This window comes from Lontra canadensis, unplaced genomic scaffold (genome assembly GCF_010015895.1).
Source record: "Lontra canadensis isolate GAN:19392208 unplaced genomic scaffold, GSC_riverotter_1.0 scaffold63, whole genome shotgun sequence".
NCBI lineage: Eukaryota > Metazoa > Chordata > Mammalia > Carnivora > Mustelidae > Lontra > Lontra canadensis.
Window position 1 is genome coordinate 10,436,897 of NW_022631057.1, and position 21,751 is coordinate 10,458,647.

At 57.7% G+C, this 21,751-nt stretch overlaps 1 protein-coding gene across 2 annotated transcripts; it reads left to right on the top strand.

Annotated features, from left to right (window-relative positions):
• Nucleotides 1–6,855: 6,855 nt before the first annotated feature.
• SOX13 (SRY-box transcription factor 13) lies at nucleotides 6,856–17,327 on the top strand. Of its 2 annotated transcripts, none has more exons than XM_032878350.1 (13): nucleotides 6,856–7,054; nucleotides 8,188–8,299; nucleotides 8,572–8,658; nucleotides 9,849–10,021; nucleotides 10,370–10,438; nucleotides 10,841–10,955; nucleotides 13,458–13,543; nucleotides 13,778–13,940; nucleotides 14,331–14,440; nucleotides 14,602–14,698; nucleotides 15,018–15,161; nucleotides 16,120–16,336; nucleotides 16,947–17,327. In XM_032878350.1, the coding sequence occupies exons 1-13, from the start codon at nucleotides 6,857–6,859 to the stop codon at nucleotides 17,221–17,223; spliced, it is 1,848 nt and encodes a 615-aa protein (XP_032734241.1). In that variant the 5' UTR covers nucleotide 6,856; the 3' UTR covers nucleotides 17,224–17,327. The 2 variants fall into 2 exon arrangements, with proteins under 2 accessions (XP_032734241.1, XP_032734243.1); XM_032878352.1 differs by having other exon boundaries at nucleotides 10,844–10,955.
• Nucleotides 17,328–21,751: the final 4,424 nt, after the last annotated feature.

Here is a 21,751-nt window from a genome sequence, read left to right on the forward strand (position 1 = left end):
CTTTGGTTCACATTCGGGGTTGTCCCCAAAGGGAGGCCTTTGACAGGCCAGTTCGCCTCAGCTGCATTTCTGCTGTCTGCTGGCCCCGGGCGGGACCTGGCTGGTGCAGAAGACCAGACACATTCCCCTGTCCAGGACATGGGCTTCGACCTGGTCACTGGGAGACGAGAACAGCACTGCAGAGGCCCCTTATCCCTGTGGGTGGTCTGGAGACAACACGAAGCCCTAAAGGCAAGAGGGCCCCCAGAGAAGGGACTCCAGGAAACACCTGGTAAACTTTCTCTGTTTTCCCCAGGATGGTGGGGCAGGCAGACATCCCACTGGGAGCCCAAGCAGCACTTGCAGTCTGTCCTCTGTCTTTTCCTGGACCCTCCTGGCCTGGGACAAGACTCAGGTGCCTCAGAGACCTAGGACGACCACATGGGGCCATGAATGGGACCATCACAGCTCCAGTCTCTCCCTGGCTCCTTCAGTCCACTGTGCCCTTGGCCCGGGGTGCAGCTCAGACCGGCAGTCAGTGGAACTCAGGCCGGATCTGGGCTTCTGGGCCAGGGGTTACAGGGGAAGCTGCCGGCTCTCACAGGCTCGAGGGCAGGCACTCAGGAACTCATGGAGTTTGCACTGGTTGGTATCTGCTGCCTGCCGGGTGAATACCACCTTGGCCTGCCCAGCACAGGTGGGGGGTATTGGCCGTGGCCGTCTCCTGAGTTGGGCTAGACCAGACGAGTGCATGCCCCGGATCGGGTACCCCTGGGACCCGCGGAGGCTGGAGAGGGTGAAAGGGGCCTCCCGGAAAGCTTTTCCCCAAGCCTGTAGCCGGCCCAGCTCCCAGCACTGAGTAAACATCAGAGATAGGATCGGGCGTAGCCAGGAAGGGTGGCAGGGTGCGGCCTGGGAGAAGAATGGCAGGATGTGGCACTGGGGGCACCGTTCTGGGCACCCACGCCTCGGGCTATTGTTCAGGGCTGCCTGAGGCTCACCACTCTCTGGGGCTTTGAGAGGAAGTGACATTCCCCTGGGACTCAGGCCCTGCCCCAACCCTGCCGTGGGCTCTCTTCCTGGTGGTGCCCTTTCGCACCACCCACTCGGCGAGCCAGGGAGTGGGAGCCTGCGGTAGAGTCTGTAGGCTTGGTGTGGGCGCCGTGGGGAAGTGTGGTCATGGCCCTTCTCGGGGGGTCTGCCTGTGTGTTCAGGCTGTCTTCCTGTACCCCTGGGTCTGAGTCACCCGTCATGCTCTGATGACTAGAATTTATCTCTATCTTTATCTGCATCTAGATATTTTGGCGGGGAGGGGGCGGTCGTTATGGAGGGAGGAAGGGCTAAGGGTGAAAACTCCTTTGATTCCAGTCCAGCTGGGCCAGGTCGTTGGCGGATTGGGAGAGGAAGCGGCTGGTGATTTGTTTTGGATAGAAGGGGGCCTGTGCGCGTGCGCCTGTGGGTGGGGGTCTGAGGGCCCAGGAGAGGAGAGGGGAGGAGAAAAGGGAGAGGACTGGCACCTGCAGTCAGCTTTGCCCTATAAGAGCCGTGTTCCAAGCCGCTGGCCCTGTGGAGCACTGGGCCCTGGGTTTGGGTGGGGGGACCTCTCTGCCACCAGCTCACAGACTCAAGGCTGTGTCTGCCCCCTTGGGTTGAGGATGGCCTGAACCATCTCCCCCGTGAGGCCTTCGCCTCTTACGGATACTCAGGTGAGAGATAAGGCCAAGAGGGAAGGTGGCGGGGGGCCTGGGGAGTGGGTGCCCTTTGAAGGGTGGGCAGAGCAGGGGTGCTGATCTGTACCCCAGTCCCCCGTGCTCTGCTGCTAGCTCCGAAGAAGGATGGTTGAAACTGGTCCTCCCTGTGCCTCAGTCTCTCCATTTAAAATGCAGGTAAGGCTGGGGAGGAGGCACGGGACTGGGTTCCCAGGAGCACTTTTACCTGGCTGGGCGGCTGACCCCAGTGTCCTATGTATGGGCTTGTGGCCTCTGACAGGGACCTGGGGGAACCTGGTAACTCAGAGCTCCTGTGTGCCCAGGATCCTTGGGCTTCTAGGCCTCTGGAGAGAAGGGCAGGTGTAGCTGCTGATCTAAAAACTTCCTGAGAAACCATGTGGGTAAGGGAAGCATGGAGTGTGCTTTTTGAGGAAGGGGTAAGGGAATAGGAGAGGTTTTTTAGTCTCTGGAAAAGAAGATACTTCAGGGAAAAACTCCAGTAGGCTCCAAAAGGTGTGAGAAGTGGTTCTCCCCTGTCCCAAGGTAAAGGCAAAGGGGATTGGACTGGCTTTGGTGCTGGGGGGTTTAAGTTGCTCCCTGGAAGCAGTCAGATGGAGGAGGCAGCTGAGGAGAGCCGGGCGTGGGCACTGCACTGCAGAGAGCAGCTTCTGGTGCATAGTAACACAGACGGTCTGACGGATGGTGCTTCAACTTAGTTTTTCGACTCTACGATGATTAGGAAGCCATACGCGTTCCGTAGAAACCATACTTGGAGTTTTGATCTTTTCCGGCGCTGGTGGTTATGTGGTACGATGCTCCCTCGTGATGCCCCACAGCGGTGGCCTCCCAGGCAGCCACGAGACACACTCACAGTGCTTCTGGGCCTGTCGTCTGCGTTCAGTACAGTATTCAGTAAGCTACACGAGATACTCAACACTTTATTATGCAGTAGGCTTGGTTTAGCTGGTCTTGCCAACTGTAGGCTAGCTAAGTGTTTGCATTCAGGGGCTAGGTGAAAGCCTGCGCCGTTCACTGGGTTAGGTGGAGTACAAGCATGTTTGACTTGACGATATTTTCAACTCATGATGGGTTTACTGGGACTTAACCCCATCATAAGTTGGGGAAGACTTGTGATAGCTGTCACTTTGGTTACGTGTCCACATCTGCCTTGTGCTGTTTTGCCAAACTGTATTATACTCTGATTGTGTGTGGGCACCTTCTGTGCTAGACTCGGAGGGCTATTGTGATGAGCCAAAACAGGTATGTTTCCACAATGCCCTGGGGTGGGGGGTGGTGGGCGGGTTCTCATGCTACTGGGCCGGTCAGAAATGAACGAAGCATGTAAAGGTCTCTTATCACTGTGCTAAGTACCCCAAAGGCCAAGTTTAGGGTGTCCTAAGAATGTAAAACAGGCACATATTATAAAGTCTGGAGTGTTAGGGAAAGGCTCATTTCTTCAGATTGGGTATTCTTATTTTGCTGAGGAGGAAATGAGTTCAGAGAGGTGAAGTCACTTGCTCAGGATGGCACAGCAATTTGGGCAGAGTTGGCTTTTAGATGTGCGCGGGTCTGTTTCAGCCCTTTTCTCTCAACCACCTGATTCTAGGAGCATCCTGGGCTCTATGACAACTTGATGGCTACCTGTTAATTAATCTTCATGGGCACTAGTGAGAAAGGGATTTCTTCTCTCCATTATACAAATGAAGAGACAGAAGAAGCTCAGAGTTAAGTGACTTGCTTAAGGTCACACACGTCAGCTGGTGGCAGAACCCAGGTTGGGGAGCTCGAAAGCCTGTTCCACTGACCACCCACCATCCCCTGAGTCCCCTTGTCCTACAGCTAGAGCCTGCACCACTCAGCTGCAGAGTAGCAGAGGGACCGCACATCGACTCCGTACTCGTCACCTGGTTTTTTCTCTCCTTACTTAGTTTTATCACCTACAGCTTTCGCTCTGTGCTGGGAGGAATGAGAGCAGGATGGTTCGGGTCCAGAGCTTGGAGCTGATCCTCTCCGAGGGCCTCTCGTGTCTGTGGGCAGGGAAAGGGACCACTCTTGGAGCAGGCCTGTGCTCCAGGAGCTCCTTGAGAGGGAGGGAAGGAGCTGCCCAAGGACCCTCTCTCCCCAAAACACGAGACCCTGGGAGGAGCCAATCAGGTCTGGGCTGTTGATTCTCCATCAACACATGGGTCCCAAGAGACCAGCGGAGAGCCAGTGCCCAGGGCCCGAAGTTGAGGCAGACGCCTGTAGAAGTGGAAGGGACCTTGTCTGGGCGGTAGGACCTGGCAGGGTTCCTTGGTGGGCACCACGTCCTGGTGAACAGATGGGCGCCTCCAGGCCAGCTTGGCTGGTCCCTGGGAGTCCTTCTCTTTGTTGGCAGAGACCAGGATGAACCAAGCTCTCCAACATAAAGATAAACCCCAGTATCCAGCTGGGGTACTCTTGGGGGCTAAGTGTGGGTTAAAAAGGCCATCGGCGCTCCAAGGGAGATGTCCTAATGCAGCACTTTCCAGCAGAAATAACAATTCGAGCCTCGTGCGTAAGTTTAAATTCTCCAGTAACCACATTAAGAAGTGTAAAAAGAAACAAGTGAAAACAATTTCATTTAACTCCATGTATCCAAAACATAATAATTTCAACATAGAATCAATAGCCATTTATTCATGAGCTAGGTTACATTCTGGTTTTTATCCTAAGCCTCGGAAACCGGGCTGTAGGTTACACCCTCATTTGCACGGGTAGTGCCCGGGTTGCCAGCGCTGTGGCCGCAGGTGGTGGGTGGCTACGGTGGTGGGCAGTGCAGTCCTAGAGTTAATTAGGGCTGTTAATCACCTCTGCCTTCACCTTCAGCCCTGGGGGCATGGATGGCGGCTCAGCCTTTTGCTCTGGGGACGCAGCACCAGAACCACCAAGGCCTCGAGGCCCGCCAACCACTCCTGTACCCGTGTGCCCAGCTGTGCCCCCAGGTCTCTGGGCTGCAGTGGGAGAAAGGCTTGGAGGTAGGAGCTGGTGGGACAGGATGGAGGCAAAAACCCCTTAGGACCCGAGTGGGGAGCGAGGAGGTGACCTGGTGGCCTGCCCACGCCCGGCAGAGCGGTGGGTGTGGGACGAGGCCGCAGAGCTGCCAGGGATCACAAGCCCACAGGCCCGCATTGTTCGCCTGTCACACTTCCTTTGGCTTTATTGCCTTTGTCCAACACCCTATTGTCTGGTTTCCTTTTGTCCCCCTTTCAGCCCCGCTGCCTTTTATTTTCCAGCCGGCCTGGTTGTTTTCATTTCTTTTGTCTGAAGTTCCTGAGAGGAAGGTTTTATTTTCAGCGGTTTGATTAATTCACAGCTTGAGCCTGGGGTTTGTTTGTTATGTAATTGCTGCCCTCAGCTTCAGGATAATACCCCCCTCCCCGCTCGCCCTGCCCCCCACCTCCCCACCTCTGCCCGGGCCCTGGCTGGGTGCCCCTCCCTGTGCCCGGATGGGCCGAGCCGCCCGCTTCCTGGACACTGGCCAGGCCCCTGCGTGGTGACAGGGGACCCTGGGGCCGGACCCCAGAGCCAGATCCCGGAGCCTTTTCTCCCAAGCCGGGGTTCTTAGGGTTGGGTCTACCCGGCTCTGCTCTCCCTGCAGTGCCTGGTCCTGGGTCCCATGTCGGTCCCCAGGGCACCCCACCCTTTGAAAGTGGCGTGAGAAGTCTGCTCTGGTGAGACAGCATCGAATCAAATACACCTTACTCAACTGTAATTGTTTAATATAAAACTATAAAACACCGCACGGGACTTCTGGATCCAGCACAAAGCCTCACATCTCTGTTCCAGGAAACATTTTGTTTTACGGAGTTGACGCCCTATAGGGTTCTACACCTGCAGTTCAATTTTAAGGGATGTTTTGCTATATCCAATCTGTGCCTTACACTCGTCTCCTAAAAATGTAATGCCTGTGCAGAAATTCTTAAATTTCTATTTAACAGTGGTTCTCAAACTAGTGGGTGTCGAATCACTGTAGGGTTTGTTAGTTTCCTGCTCTGCCCCCAGTTTCTGATTTGCAGGTGACCCATGACTAACTCCCACGCAGCCTCCGGGCCCGCGCGGACTGTGGGTCTGTTGTAGGGACCGCGTTTCTGCGGTGCCTCAACACGGGGTGCTTAACAAGTGCCATGCAGCGTCCTGAACGGATGCATTTTAGCATTGCCTAGTCCTCAGAACCGCCCATTTTACAGATGAGGAAATGGGTGTGGCAAGGTTCAGTAACTTTCCCAAGGTCCCATAGTGGGTGTAGGACCTACGGGTACTTGGCACTTGCTGCTGCTGGGTGTCCCCACTGGTCTTGTCACAGTGACCTTGGAGCAAGTGCACTGGGGGGCCTCTGCTGCTTTGGCTCTGAGCCTGGCATGACCACCGGCATCGCTCCCCGAGATCTTTCCATTGCTCAGCTGTTCCTGGTGTGTGTGGGGGGGGGGGGGGGGGGGTAGCACAGGGGAGGCAGTGATGGGAGCAGTGGGTGCAGAGGCTGCTTATGGGAGGTATTGCAGATGCCTACAGGGGCCCATGAGAGAGAATCTAAAGGAGAGACTCTGGCTAGAGAAAGGAAAGTATTTTTCTTCACGCCTTACATCTCTCAGCCTGTTTATTTCCCCACTTTTGGTAGATATATGGATATAAAAATAGCTCACTTTTATCTTGGGAAAAAAAAAAGGATAAATGTATATATGGGGTAGTTAACACTTGGTTCCTCCTGTAGGGACTGAGGAAAACTGGCGTGTCCATAGAGGGCACCTGCTACTTAATTCCAGCCCGTTGTCGCCCCAGACCAACTTCAAGAGCCGTTCAAATCCGGATTATGTGATGTCTTGTGACTTTTTAAAAAATTGTCAGCTAATTACACACACACACACACACACACACACACACAGTTTTCACTTTGCTGGGCTCAGAAACTGCCAGTTGATCATTCCTCCTTTGGTGGACCATCCCGCCAGCCAGCTCCAGCAAGGCAACAGGCAGGGCCTGCCGAGGGCTGGGCCCGATTGACTGCAGACCTTCCTATTTAAGAAAAGCGCAGGACTGAAGACTCTTTCCTGATTTTTTTTTTTCACTGTGGGTTCCAAACAGAAGTTTGCGCTGGGCGAGGCTGGAGTGGCCGCATCCACCATGTTTCCCTCTGCTCCTCCTCCCTCAGGATGCCCATGAGGAGCCCGGGCTCTGCCCACCTGGCCCCGGATGGCGTTGGCACCATGGTGAACTGTACCGTCAAGTCGGAAGGGAAGAAGGAGCCCTGCCATGAGGCCCTCCAGGGCTCGGCTGCCGCAGCTGAACCCCAGCCCGGAGACCCAGCCCGGGCTCCCCAGGATGCTGTTGACTCCCAAGCTCCAGCCCAGGTGCCTGGCACTTTCCCTGGGGCTCCTGGGTCAGTGTCCCTGCTTTGCCTTCGTAGCCCACACCCACGTGCCATCCCCGGCCTTTCCTTGAGGCAGGGTGGGCGCCCACTCCCCTAGCTGGGCAGACGGGAGGCAGAACATCTGTCGCTGGGGCAAGACTTCGGTGGGTGGGGAAGGGCTGCCAAGTCAGGCCACCTGTCCCAGCGGTACGTTGTCTCACCCCTGCTCACCTGGTACTAACTGCTCACCCACATGTGACCCAGTCCTTACCTCTGAGGACTCATTGGAGAGACAGGATACATCTGCTCGAGGTTTACCTACCATATGATTGGAGAAAATCAGCCTCATTACCTGAGCCTGAGATCAGCTGCCGTTAAAGACCATTCAGTCCCCCGTCCTTAAGATGAAGGCATTCTGAACTACATGAGCAGGGAGGGTTCTTGAAATCCTTAAAAATCCTGATTCCATGCAAGAGCTGTAAAAAGGGGGAAAGTGTAATTAAAACCAAATGAATGAAAATGAGAATTTTAGGGCCCTGAGGAGGGATCCAGCCCGGAGGGGTCTGGGAGGGGTTGGGGGTCCGGGTAGTGCTGAGGAAGACTTCCTGGAGGAGTAGGGCCTCGAGGTGGGCCTTAAAGAATCGAGAGGACTCAGAGTTGGGGGTGGTGATGCCCTAAGGAGGGTGAGGTGGGGTCCCCCACCAGCCGCAGGTTTGGCTGTGTGCAAGGGAGTCCTGAGGACGAGCTCGCTGCCCGCTCAGACCGCGGCAGTGAGCCTCATTCACGTGCATTCGCGTCCTTGATCCTGCAACAGCCCTGACAGGGGAGGTATTTATAGTTCCGTTTTCAGAAGAGGGAAGGAAGTCAGGTTCAGAGAAGTTCAGAGTCTCATGTGGGATCAAGCGCCTCGTGAGTCACTGAGCCAGGCCTGAAATCCTGATCTCTGGTCGGCAAACCTTTTCTGCCTTCACTATATGGGGCAAAGCCAGAGGGAGGGTTGGGAAGGTGGGGAGAGAGGGCCTGGCGGGGGGGTGCGGGGGTGGAGAGGGAGTGCACGTCCCAGGGCTGCTTGGTTCCCCCTGCAGTCTGCCCCCTTCTCTTGAGGGTGACAGTGACATTCAGTGTGTGTTGTAGGACTGCAGCTCCCCTGAGAGCAATGGGTCCCCGGAACCCAAGAGACCGGGAGCTTCTGAGGCTGCCTCTGGAAGCCAGGAGAAGCTGGACTTCAACCAACATTTAAAAGAAGGTAGGATGTCTAGGGGCACCTAGGTGGCTTAGTCCGTGGAGTGTCTGACTTTGGCTTGGGTCATGATCTCGGGGTCTTGGAATTGAGCCCCAAGTCAGGCTTCCTGCTCAGTGAGGATTCTGCTTCTCCCTCTGCTGCTCCCCTTGCTCTCTCTATCCCCCACAAAATCTTGGGGGGGACAATAAAGCAGGGTAAGACGTCTGCCCTCGTTGGAGGCGGGCATGGGGGGGGGTGCCAGGAATGCCGTTCTTCATCCCTTTCGTATCTTCTAGTTGTGCCCGCCATCGAGAAGCTACTGTCCAGTGACTGGAAGGAGAGGTTTCTGGGAAGGAGCTCTGTGGAAACCAAAGATGTCAAAGGTGAAGGCCCATGTGGGTAGACAGGGGAGGGTATCTGAACCCTTTCCCTCCTCCCAGCCTGGCCATGCAGTCTGGGCCTATAGGGCTATTGGGTGGGGGGCGGCTCTGGGTCCCCTCCTGCCTGGCCTCGGGGGTCGGCACCATCCCTTCTCTGGGAACTGAGTATTCCGTCTGGCCTCTCTGGCAGGAGAGGCCTGGTGGGAATCGTGGTCCTTGAGTATGGATTTGGACTCTTATAGGAACCCTTGTGACCCCCGGCAGGTCAATGCCACTTCCCGGATCTGTGTCTAACTGTATCAGATGAGCTGGACGTGCCCTTTCACTGCTAAAAATTAATTCTGGGCCACCAGGACCTCACTAAGTAAATTCAAGGGCTGCTGCTTGGTTCACGAGCGTGGCTGCTTTCCCACTGTGGTTGGTCACAACCCCAGGGGAGCTTGAAGACCGTACAGATGCCCAGACTCCACTCCACCTGCTGAATGAGAACTCCAGGGGCTGGGGACCTGGGCATGTGTCTTTGTTTAAGGTTCCCTGAGTGATTCTGAGGCGAGTGGTCTGCAGCTTGGTCCGGTGGCATCTGTCACGAGCTCAGCTGGAGGGCAGGAAGCAGTGGCCCTTACTGGGCGAGAACCATGTGCCAGATTCTGGACCAAGCCTTACCTTCATAATCCTAGCCCCACGGCACCCTTGTGAAGGGACTGCTCTTGTGCTCATCTGTAGATTAAAAAATCCGAAGCACAGAGAAGTCAGTTACTTGTCCAAGAGGCCCCAGACAGGATCAGTTCAAGTGGGAATTTGAACCCCGGGTTTCTGCACGCCTCCTGCGTCTTATTCCAAGGCCTGAGCGGCCCCTCCTGTGGGATAGTTACCCACACTGATCCTGCGGCTCGGGGCACTTGGGGACCTCCAAGAAGTGATGCGGGACTGAGATGTCCCACGGCCGGCATTTCCAGGGGCTGGAAGCAGCAGCTGTGGGTGGGAACCTTCTGGGGCAGGTGGTTGTCTGACAGCAAGCAAGCCTCCTCCGGAGCAAGGATCGTGTCTCCGTCCTCTGTCACTTAGCCCCTAACAGGGAGGGACCCGGGAAGTAGCAATTGCGCAGTGAACCTCAGGTGGGTGGGAGGACGCATGGGTGGGCAGATGGCCGGAAAAACAACATTCTCACCGGTGGCTGTTTTCTTGTGGAGCAGGGACCCAGGAGAGCCTGGCCGAGAAGGAGCTCCAGCTCCTGGTCATGATCCACCAGCTGTCCACGCTGCGGGACCAACTCCTGACGGCGCACTCTGAGCAGAAGAACATGGCCGCTATGCTGTTCGAGAAGCAGCAGCAGCAGATGGAGCTGGCCCGGCAGCAGCAGGAGCAGGTAGGTCCTGGCTGGTGTCTGGCTGTCTGGCTAGGGGAGGGGGAGGCTATCAGGGCCTGGAGGGAAGCACACTGGGGGCAGCCCTGGTGCGTGCAGGCCGAGGCAGGGGGCAGGGGCCCTAGGAGTCCCAGAGGGGGCCTGCAGGGCTCTGTGTGAGGGCAGCTGGCTGCTTCCTGCTCCACCTCCCGCCGTGGCCTCTGAGGGAGGAGTGAGCTTGTGTGGAGAGGGGGAAGGCACTGTGAAGGGGGGCTGCCTGCCTCCTGCCCTGTCCAGGGCACGGTATGTGTGGGGGTGGCGGGCGCCGGGCTGGGGCTGAGGGCCATGCCCCCTGCTCTTTCCTGCCGCCAGATCGCCAAGCAGCAGCAGCAGCTGATTCAGCAGCAACATAAGATCAACCTCCTCCAGCAGCAGATCCAGGTAAAGAAGGGGGTGGCCAGAGGGCGGGGTGGGGGGCGGTGTGTGTGGCGGTGATGCCAGCTGGGACATGCAAGGAACAGGGAGGGACAGGGCACAGGTTAAGCAGAATCACTCAGATGTGACCCTGAGGAGGGGGGCTCATTTCTGCCCTGGCCCCAGACCCTCGTCACCTTCCTCTGTTTTAAGGGAGCGGCGGGAGTATTCTTGTCCCCAGCTGGGGCTGAGCTGAGGGCAGGGAGCGGGAGGAGATGTGGGATCCGCTGGAGCCTTCTGAAGACTGGCCCTGTACTGGACACTGGGCCTCAGGTGTCTGGGGCCTCCCACATCAGGGGTCCCCGCGCCGTGTCCTGGGCTGAGCTGTGTGGGCCCGCAGGGACTCACACAGGGTTTCTTCACCCTCAGCAGGTCAACATGCCTTATGTCATGATCCCGGCCTTCCCCCCGAGCCACCAGCCCTTGCCTGTCACTCCTGAGTCCCAGCTGGCCTTGCCGATTCAGCCCATCCCTTGCAAACCAGGTGAGTGGGGGTGGGGTGCGGTCGCTAGCAGAGGCTGTCCTGAGGTTTGGGAAGGAGCCCGGGACCGCCGTCACGCATTCCTCTGCCATGTGGCCTTCCCGGGCCTCACTTTTGGATCTGTCCAGTGGAAGGATCCCTTCTTTCTGAGCTTCACTGCGAGAATAAAACACAGTAGCGCTTAAACACCGAGAAGTACTTTGCAGACGGAAGCTAGTGTGGCCGGTCTGGGTGCAGTTTCCCCAACTCTGGTACCTTTACTGGGCCAGAATAGTAACCTCTCAGACATTCACTGAGGTGTCTACATTTCCCAAACTCACACTCCTTTTTTTTTTTTTTTTTAAAGATTTAATTTATTTGACAGAGATTACAAGTAGGCAGAGAGGCAGGTGGGGTCGGGGGGCGGTGGTGCATGTGCGGGAAGCAGACTCCCTGCGGAGCAGAGAGCCCGATGCGGGACTCAATCCCAGGACCCTGAGATCATGACCTAAGCCAAAGGCAGAGGCTTTAACCCACTGAGCCACCCAGGTGCCCCCTCACTCACTCTTGTCTCTCCCCAACCATGCCCCTTCTGCCCCACCACCGAAATCCGGTGAACACAGACTGAGTGCCAGCCACCTGTCAGACGCTGTGATGTCCGGTGGCCACGGGGTGATCAGGGCGGACTTGGCGCTTTGGGAATATGCCGTCTGGGGAGGGAGGAAAGATGCTTGTAACCGGGCAATCTGAGAAGGCTTTCTGAGGAGGTCAGAAATTAACTAGGGCCTGGGAGGTGGACTGTGGGTTTGAAGCTGAGGGTCAAGGGCAGTCTGAGGCCAGAAGCTGGCCAGGGTTGGAGTTGAGGGGAGCGCGTGATGGGGTGGTCATGGAACAGGCTGGCGAGGGAATCTTTTGTAGAACCAGATATGCTTGAATGATTGAACAGAGGGTGTGTTGTCACACTGACTGTGGGTGACGGGGAGCAGAGAGGGACGGGGGGTACCAGCTGGAGCGTGAATCAGTTGGGGAGGGGGGCTGCTCAGGAAGTTCTAGGGACAACCGGACAGCCTGCGCTCGGGCGGAGGTGGTAGGACAGAGGCACAGGGAATTCGTAGGCCATGATTATGGATTCCTTGCGAAAGGTGACAGAGCAGGGATGTTGCCCATAGTTGCCCCAGGAGTGGGGACTGCTTTTAGGTTGAGTCTCTCCGGTCCACCCTCCCTGTTCTGTGTGCGAGACCAGGCCAGTGAGTTCCTGTGGTCCTGCCACCAAGGCCTGTGGGCTGTGGGCACAGTTCGCGGGTCACTGACTCTGCTGTTGCTTCATTCTATACCAGGCACCCCTGGGGGGTGGGGCCACAGAGGACTGAAAAAGTTAGGCCCTGTCTTTCAGGAAGCTTCCAGCCGGGAAGGTAGGGAGACTAGGAAGGGGGAGCAGGCCAGCAGCATGGACCCCTGTTTTGTAACTCCAGGTGATTAGAGCTGCTGGGGTGAGGAGGGCAGGGCCTGGGGGCATTGGGGTGCACCTGTCCCCGTGTTTTCTGGACAAGGGAGGCAGGAAGTAAGCTGTGGAAGTCCTCAGTTGGCCAGATTGCCACCTGCTTTGTTGGCTCCAGAATCCTAGTAAGCAGAGGGCCCTTCCCCAAGCCCAGTGTGGAATGCCTTTCCCGAGCTCACAGGCACTACACCGTGCCCTGACGCCTACAGCATGGGGTCCCCAAACTCCCAAGGTTGCCCATCCTGGGCCAGTCTCCTTTCTCCCAACTTGGCTTTCAGCCCGCTGCTCCCCTCTGGCTGGCCACCTGCAGCCACTAGCCCCAAGGAGCCTGCTCAGGCCACCCCAGCTGGAACCCAGTTCTTCGGCGTGCTACCCACATGGGCCGCATCCTCACTGGCCTTGGGGTTAATGATTTGTGTACACGGCTGCGCTCTCCACCTGAATCGTCCGCTCCTTGACACGGGGCTGGGTTGAGGGCGAGTGAGGTGGGCCCAGTAGGATGGAGGGGTTGGGGGCTGCGTAAAGGGAAAGGGTGGGCTGTGGAGTCTCGAGGACCTGGATTCCTGGGTCTGTGTTCCCATTTCTGAGCTATGTGGGCAACCCGTCTTTTGTCTTCCCATTTTTGTTTATCTGTACACTGGGGTGCTGGCCTAAGTGCCTGTTGTATGCCCCACGCTAGGGATTACCATGAGCCTCTGCGGGAGACGGGCTAACATGGGGAGCGGCTTTCATACCCCGAACATAGTGGGTACGGAACACAAGTACTCATAGAGTGAGCACTGGTTTATACCCGTCCTCTGTCACCACTGGGTTGGAACCTGAGGTTCTGTGGGATGGGAAGGGCAGGGCAGCCGGGGATGAGGGCATGGGAGGCCTTCGGCACTCTGGGGCTGGGGAGAGACTTGGCTGGAAGCAAACTGGGCTGGCTGTGAGCCTCTGTCCCCTTGGTACCGCTGGGACCTCGTCAAGCAGGCGGTCTGCTGTTCTGTGCTCATCCAGGACTTTTCTCCTTGCCGCCTTTTCCATAGTGGATTACCCCCTGCCGCTGCTGCACACGCCCCCTGCCCCCGTGGTGAAGAGGCCCGGGGCCATGGCTGCCCACCACCCCCTGCAGGTACTGTCCCCTCCACCCTGCCCCTGGTCTGGGGCAGCCTCCCTTGCCTGGGATGTCTGGGGTTGCCTCCCTAGGGGTGGTGGGGGCCCTCCTCTGTCCTTGTTCACCTGTTCCTGCCATCTGCTTGTCTGTCCCCGGTATGCTTGTCTGTTTCACTGTTACCATGTGTCTCCTCTGTCCCTCTGGATCTCCGTTAGTGTCTGTCTCAGCCTCTGATCTCTGGGTCTCCCTCAGGAACCCTCCCAGCCCCTGAACCTCACGGCCAAACCCAAGGCCCCCGAGCTGCCCAGTGCCTCCAGCTCCCCCAGCCTGAAGATGAACAATTGTGGACCCCGCCCCCCCAGCCATGGGGCCCCCACGCGGGACCTGCAGGCCAGCCCGCCCAGCCTGCCACTGGGTAAGCTTTTGTGCCAGGAGGGCATCCTTTGGCCCTGGGCATGTCCTTCCCTTCTCTGGGTTATAGTTTCTGGAAAACCGGGGTTAGACCTGCCTTTGGCCTCTTTGTTTCCACACTTAGCATCTCAGAAGCTCCCCTGCTCTCTGGTCCCCTGCCAGATCTGACCGGGCACCCCCACATCAGGGATCCAGGCCACTGAATTGCACAATTTCAGGGAAAGCGGTTCTCTAGTCTGTTGGCACACTGTGCAACAGCCAATGTAAACCGTGCCCACTTGGGGATGTGTGGTGCTGAGGGGCAAGAGGGGACCCTGAGCCAGGTGAATAACTTGCAGGAGTAGCTTGGTGTGGACGGGGTTGACCCCCTCTGCTCCCCTTTGTCCTCCCATAGGCTTCCTCGGTGAAGGGGACGCTGTCACCAAAGCCATTCAGGACGCTCGACAGCTGCTGCATGGCCACAGTGGGGCGTTAGAGAGCTCTCCCAGTGCTCCCTTCCGCAAGGTACGGCCCCCACTCCCCTGCACCAGGGCTTAGGGATCCGACAATAGACCACGACTGGGGCGGAAGACTCAAGTCTGAGGCCACCAGAGGAGGGGTGAGGGAGGGCAGTGGGGTGATGCAGAGGGCAGTGGAGTGATGTACCGATTTCCTGTCAACCCCAGGACCTCATCAGCCTGGACACGTCCCCGGCCAAGGAGCGGTTGGAGGAGAGTTGCGTGCACCCGCTCGAAGAAGCCATGTTGGGCTGCGACATGGACGGTGAGGGCCCCAGGCGACGGGCTGGTGTGGAGGAGGGCCCTCCTCTGATTCCCACAGGGCCCAGGGTGGGTCAGGTTGTCCTGTCCCTGATGCCTTTTCTCCCATAGTCTGTCTCTGGAGTCCCCTTGTGTGTCTGTCCCTTCTCAGTCCCCAGTCTCTGGCTGTGCCTCTGATGAGGTCTTGCTGCTGGTGTCCGTGGTGGCTGTGGGAGCCCCGCCATCGCCCCCTAGTGATCAAGTCGGAGATGACTGCCAGCCCCGGAGGCCTCCTTACCCTAGAGGAGCTGCCCTGCTTGGCTGACTCCAGCCCTGTCCCCTAGGCTCCCGCCACTTTCCCGAGTCCCGCAACAGCAGCCACATCAAGAGGCCCATGAATGCCTTCATGGTGTGGGCCAAGGATGAGCGAAGGAAGATCCTCCAAGCCTTCCCAGACATGCACAACTCTAGCATCAGCAAGATCCTTGGTAAGGGGCAGTGAGTGGGGTATTGGGGGGCTCTCAGGGCTCCGGGAGGCCGCGGTCTCCTTGCTGGGTGACAGTCCCCATCATCCTGACTTTCAGAGGAGTTTGGAGTCACAGTGGTCAGGCAGGATGTTTAGAGGCTAGGTCCTGGGGTCTTGTATCGTTGTAGGGCTCTGCACCCAAGAACTAGGGTGTGTGTTGTCTATGTGTGTGTGTACGAGTGTGTGCGCGCGCATGCATGTAGATACACGTTCTTTAACCCTTGATCTCTCCCTAATCTGTTATGTTTGCCCAGACCCTTGGATGTCTGGCTCTGGCAGGAAACAGGAAGGACTGGTGTTTCTGGGCTGTCATTAGAAAGGTCTTTTAATAATATATATGTAATCAATAATTTTTACTAATCAATAATTTTTACAAAAGTTTTAATTAAACTCAAACTCCCAACTGAGAGTCAGATGCTTTCCTGAGCCAGCCACTGCCCCAGTAGAAAGGTTTTTTTAAAAATTCTAGGTCCTGACTGGAGGTCGAGGAGGGATGGGAGGGCAGGTGGGGCTAGAAGTCAGCTGTTGTCTTCAAGATAGACACCCCCACGTCTTGTCAACCAAGACAGTTGACAAGGTGTTTTGCCTTAAGCAGGGGGCCGGGGGAGGGACTGTCTGTTGTTGGTGGCCTGGGGTTGGCTGTTTTGTTTATGCAAATCATGCAGACCAGAGGCCTCCCAGAAGTTGCTGGGTAGTTGGAGACGTGGGTGCTGGGTATATAGACACCAGTAGGTGTGCCAGCTTCATTCATTTGCTCCTCGGACTCCAAGGAGTACCCGTGTTGGGCCAGGTTCTTGCTAAATGCTGGTGCATAGATCGCCTTGTGGTCTCACTTGGGGACCCACGTCTGGAGGCCCCTGGGGTGCTAGGGAGGGTGGGCGGAGCCCCGCACTGATGGCCCGCCCCGGGGGCTGGGCCAGGCTCCCGCTGGAAGTCCATGACCAACCAGGAGAAGCAGCCGTACTATGAGGAGCAGGCGAGGCTGAGCCGCCAGCACCTGGAAAAGTACCCCGACTACAAGTACAAGCCGCGGCCCAAGCGCACGTGCATCGTGGAGGGCAAGCGGCTCCGGGTGGGCGAGTACAAGGCCCTGATGAGGACGCGGCGCCAGGACGCCCGGCAGAGCTACGTGACTCCGTGAGTCCCGTGTCCCTGCGCTGCGAGGGCTGGTGTGGGGCTCCGGGGTGCTGTCTGTTGGCCTGGAACGCCCGTGTGCGTGGGCATCGTGTGGGTCTCCCTGCGCCCGCCCCGTGGGGCTGCAGGGGTGTAGGAGATAGGTTTGTGCCAGGCTGGGGAGGGACTGGCCATGTGTACCTGGAGGAAAATGTGCATGTGAATCACAAGCTCCATGAAAAAATTCAGGGCTCCTAAAAACAAAGGTGATACTGTACAGGGAGTGCCTGACTTGACAGAAGCAAGTACCTTCGTGGAGTCTTGTAAATGGAAACACAACCCCCCCTCCACCCCCACACCGGGGCATTTAAGTCTAACTTCCAAATGCTGGATTCGTACATGATTCGCTGGGAGTATCTGGGGAGCACGCTCAGGCCCTGAGACCGCAGGTGTGTGCCGGTCTGTGGCTGACCGTGAACATGGCCGTCGGGAGGCCAGCCCTGGGGGCAAGAAAGAGAGCTGAAAGCACCGTGGTGGGGAGGGAGGGCATGCCCCAAAGTGGCTCAGGTGGTGGGGGCTGTTAGGGGGTGCAAAGTGAGGGTCCCTCGAAACGTGCCTCTTCTCTGCCCTGTAGCCCCCAGGCCAGCCAGCTGCAGATGAGCTCCCCTGACGTCCTGTACCCACGGGTGGCAGGCGTGCCCCTGGCTCAGCCCCTGGTGGAGCACTACGTGCCCCGGAGCCTGGACCCCAACATGCCTGTCATCGTCAACACCTGCAGCCTCAGGGAGGAGGGTGAGGCCACGGAAGACAGGCACTCGGTGGCAGAGGGCGAGCTGTACCGGTACAGCGAGGATGAGGACTCGGAGGGCGAGGAGAAGAGCGACGGGGAGCTGGTGGTGCTCACAGACTGATCCTAGCGGGATGGGTGGGCCTGGCCTCCTCCCCCCGGGAAGACCTGGCCCTCAGCGCATGGGTGCAGCCAGCCGGCCTGGACTCTGTTGGTACTTGGACTTGGGCCTGCCGGGGAGAGGGGCACAGCTGTGCACTTGTAGATAGCCTCCTGGGGGGAAACGCCCTCCCCACCACCCCTGTGGCTGTGCCCAAGGAGCTGCTGGCCTTGCTGGGCAGGACCTGTAGGGTGCTCTGGGGCTGAGGGCCTCGGCCGGCGGGGCTCATGGCCAGCGGACACTGTAGGACCCTCCCCTCCTGCGGGTCTCCTCACTCCAGGGATGTGGCAGCTCCAGACCTGTCCCCCTGGGGCCACATGCTTTGTTTCCATTCTCGTCCTGGCTGGACCAGCCCCTGTAGGACCAACACCCTCCCCCATCACACACCCTGCCCCCCTTCCCAGATCGCCCCTCTATCCCAGGATCACTTTGTACTTTGTGCAAAAAGGTCTGGCTGTCCTTTGCTGTCTTGATCTTCTGCCAAGCCTGTGGTGCCTCTGGCTGCTGTGTTGATGCGCGCGCGTGTACGTGTAGGTATGTGCACACGCGTGTTTCCATCTGTTCACTCATTGCACAAGGGATTTCCTAAGCGCCTGCTCCGTGCCAGGCACCATTGCTAGGTTCCTGTGGGTGTGTCTCTCGATGCCATTCTTGCTTCTCTGGGGGCCTCTCCGTGCTTCACTGTCCCCAAATTGCTACCTCTTTGTCAGTCTGGGTGTCTCAGGTTCTGTGTGTCCTGCGTGTGTTTCTGTCCTCGTTTCTCTGCAGGGCTGTGCTTTTCTCCCTTTCTTGGGGTCTGCCTCTGCCCTTTGGACACCGCTGGTCAGCCCCAGGGCCCACCAGCCGCTCTGACCTCCCCCTGCCTGTCCCTTCATTCCCTCCCTGCCTCTCCCCTGCCAGCTGGTTCCCACAGAGCCATTTTTAGCTCCGAGCACATCGGAATGTGCCCAGCCTCCAAGGGGGTCTTAGTGCCCCAGTCCCTGGTCCCAGCCTGAGTGCCGGGAGTTGGGGATAGGAGGATTGATGGCGCCCCCCCCCCCCTGCTTCCTGACAGTTGATAGAAGCCCTGGAGAACCAGGGCTGCTCCTCATGGCAGCTGGTGAGTGGGCAGTGGGGGGGGCTCCCCATTCTCGGGCTGGTGAGGGGAAGACTGCCCCTCGCACCTGCCGGCTCCTTTCCTCTCCCTCACTCACTGGGGAAGTTGCCTCACCTCCTGCTCACAGGGACAAGTTGTGTCCCTTAGAAGAACCCCACTGGCACCTGACTTCAAAGATCCAGAACAGCCCTTGGGTCAGGGTGGGAAGGGAACCCCAAACCCCAGAGAGGCAGTTGTGGTGTCTGTGCCAACCCCCTCCCTCAGTCGCCTTCTCTTCCTCCCCCCCCTCCCTTCCCTTCAGTCCAACTTCTCTCCAGGCTGTTTCTTTTTTTATGACTGTAAACATAGATAGTGCTTTATTTTGTTAATAATAAGATAATGATGAGTAACTTAACCAGCACCTTTCTCCTGTTTACACTTGGGGAATTTTTTTGTTTTCTGTTGGCATAATAAAGACAGACCATTTCAGAATCTAGTCCTTGTGAGTGGGGGACCTGGGAGGCTGGCCCAGAACCACAAGTCCTAACTGTGCTGCTAGCCCAGGCACCACTGCCCCCTTGTGGCAACTCCCCAGAACTTCGGGTGTGGGATCTGGGAGCCAGCCTCTGAGCCCAGTGAAGCCCAGGCCAAGCCTTTGGAGGGTCAGAGGCCACCCAGAGATCAGCCTGCACCCCGAAGAAGACACTGCCCCTGCCTCCAGGAGGTAAGCTAGATCTCCCCACGCATTGGTCTACCCCGGTCCTAAGAAGGAAGGCAGTAGGGAGAGCACCATAAGCAGTCAGGAGGCCACTACTGGCCCTGTGGCCTTGGCTGGGGAGGCGGGTGTCAGGTCTCCCGTCTGGGCTTCATCCGAGGTTAAGCCTTATCCGTAGTCTTTACCTCCTTTTGGAGAAGGAGCCCCATGAAAACCTAATGAAAGCGGTGGACCCTCCTCCCAGGAAAGGGCTCCCATGGATGCCCCAGTCCATTTACTCCAGGATACTGAGTAATGAAGCAGGGGCGCCAGTGATGTGCTTCAGGGCTCTGTGACCTTTGTTTTGAATGAGGATTTCAGACACGTAAGGCACTAAGAGAAGTAACAGCCCATTAGACTTAAAAGGGCTGATGACAAACCAAAACTCTCAAAGTGCTTGTTAACAACCATCAGTAAAAAGACCAACTCTTTATCAGACATCAATCCCATTGTATGGAATGGGTCAGCAAAGCTGAAGGGTAATTCTAGTGGAAGAGTGAGACCTGGGTCAGATTAATAGAGGTTGTGTGTTCACAACCGGGGACATAGGAGAGGGTGGTGGTGAGAGAAGTTAGGTGTGCTTCATTCCAGGGTCTCTAACTCGGGAGAAGACTCCCCGGGGAATTACTAAGTCCTGGCTGCTGGCCTTTTCGAGTTTTTCCTGGCCCACACTCCCAGAGCTGCTCTCTTAGCTCGGGTGGAGTTAACAAGCACAGCCCAGCCTCCCTGGCCCCCCAGGGAAAGACAGAGGTGGTCCTTGGGAAGATGAGGGAGGCTGATTGCAGCGCCTGCCCTCTAGTGGTCATGGGGAGAATTGCTCATTTTAACTTGGCACTGCCGTCTCCCACCAGACTCCACTATCTCCCACACTGTGTTTCTAACCAAATCAGGGCCGTCTGTCAGGACACTCCCAGCCAGCCTCACCCTCATCCCCTGCCAGTCCTGAGTTCCTCTCACTTCCCCATTCCCAGGTCCTCTGTGGCCTCGGGAGACTGGGGCCAAAACCATCCTCCTCCCACTATAGGAACCCTTGTCCTGCCCTCATGGAATCACATGTTCTGGATCCTTCCAGGATGGACAGTGCCCTCCATGAGGACTGTTAGTTGGTGTCCTGGAGCCCTACCCCTTCTGCCCTGGGAGAGGCAGCACAGGGTCACATAGGCGATGAGGCCAGGAACAGAAGGTCCTAGTCCTTTCCGGGAAGCCTAGGGCATTCTCTGCCCTCTCTGTGCCTCCGGCAAAGGCTGAGGGTCAGAGCCCAGCAGAGATGAACCTCTGCCCTGGTGTGCTTTGGCTAGAGCTCCTGTAGAGCCCACGCACCCTCCCCTTCTGCCCCCCCTTCCCCGGGGAGTTGCTGAGGCCTGGTGCTTGGAGCAGGGGCGAGGGGAGCTGGTTAGTCTGGGGTCTGGGGTGGCAGTGAAAGGAGAGCTAGGACTCCAGGCTTTGAGGGGGAGGGGTGTCCTAAACTACCCCTCCCCCACCCTGCCCCCACTTGTCCCCTCCCCTTGGAGCTCTGGAGGAATGAGGATGTTTTCTCAAAGGCAGTGGGGTGGTGCCTGCAGGTTCCCTCCTTTGGTGCAGGTGGTGGCGGGGGGCCGTAGGGGCACAGGATGGTACCGGGGGGCCCTGTCCCAGCCATTCCCTGCTCACCACTGCAACACCGTCTCCAACGCTGTGACATCAAGGCCCCAGGAGGCTGGAAACGAAGCTGCCTTCGCAGTGGTTATTTCTGCCCTCAGCTCCAGAGGTGGATCTGAGAGGAACAAGGAGGGTGGGCACTGCCCTTTAGTCCACGAGAAGGCCCTGCCCACGCGTACCTGACCCCATGGTACCCTTGAGGGGCCCTGCCTGCCCAGCCCTGGCACCATCACTAGGCCAGGCCTACCCCATGTCCTCTCCCATACCCTTCCTGGGCTTGGTACAGCTACCCGGGGGCCCCCCCTGGCCACACTGGATCACCGTGACCTTGAAGGCCCCAGCTGCTGGGTCTAGCTCTGCTCCAACGGTTGCCATGGCATCCAGTACTTTTGCCGGCAAAAGCCAAACAGCCAGAGTCTACCTGGCAGGCGGCCACTGCTCTCCCTGTTCTTCAGGGTACTGGGTACCTTCTGGCGGGCCCTGGAGGCAGCACAGCGGTAGCAGCCCAGGCTGCCGACAGGGGTACCCTGGCTCTCCTTTCAGCTTCTGGTCTCCCTTCCCTCTGGCCTTCTGAGAAAGTAACAGATTGGTTCCAGAAGTCATCCTTGCCTGCTTTCTAGCAGAGCAGCACCCCTCCCCCTCAACAGCTAGGAGCTAGACTGGGGGCAGGAAGAAATCCTGAGCACCCTCCCCCAGGGTCTCTTGCCTGGTTACCACCTGGCGGAGCCACAGTTGGGCTCCCTTCCCCAGTAGCAGTGTCCTGGACTCCCTTATTCTAGCAGGACGGTCAGAGGCAGAAGAGTGATGAAAGCACTAGCTGTGCCCAGGCCTATCCCGGACCAGGAGCACAGGCCTCATGAGCCAGGTGCTCGGAGGATGGGGGAGGAAGGGTGCAGCCCCAGGGAACCCTGGAGAAGCAGGTGCAGCCACCCCTACCACCCACTGGGAGAACTAGTCCATTATACCCTCTATGTCAAAGTCAAATCCTCACCACCGGCACTCAGACACAGAGTGGTCCAGAAATG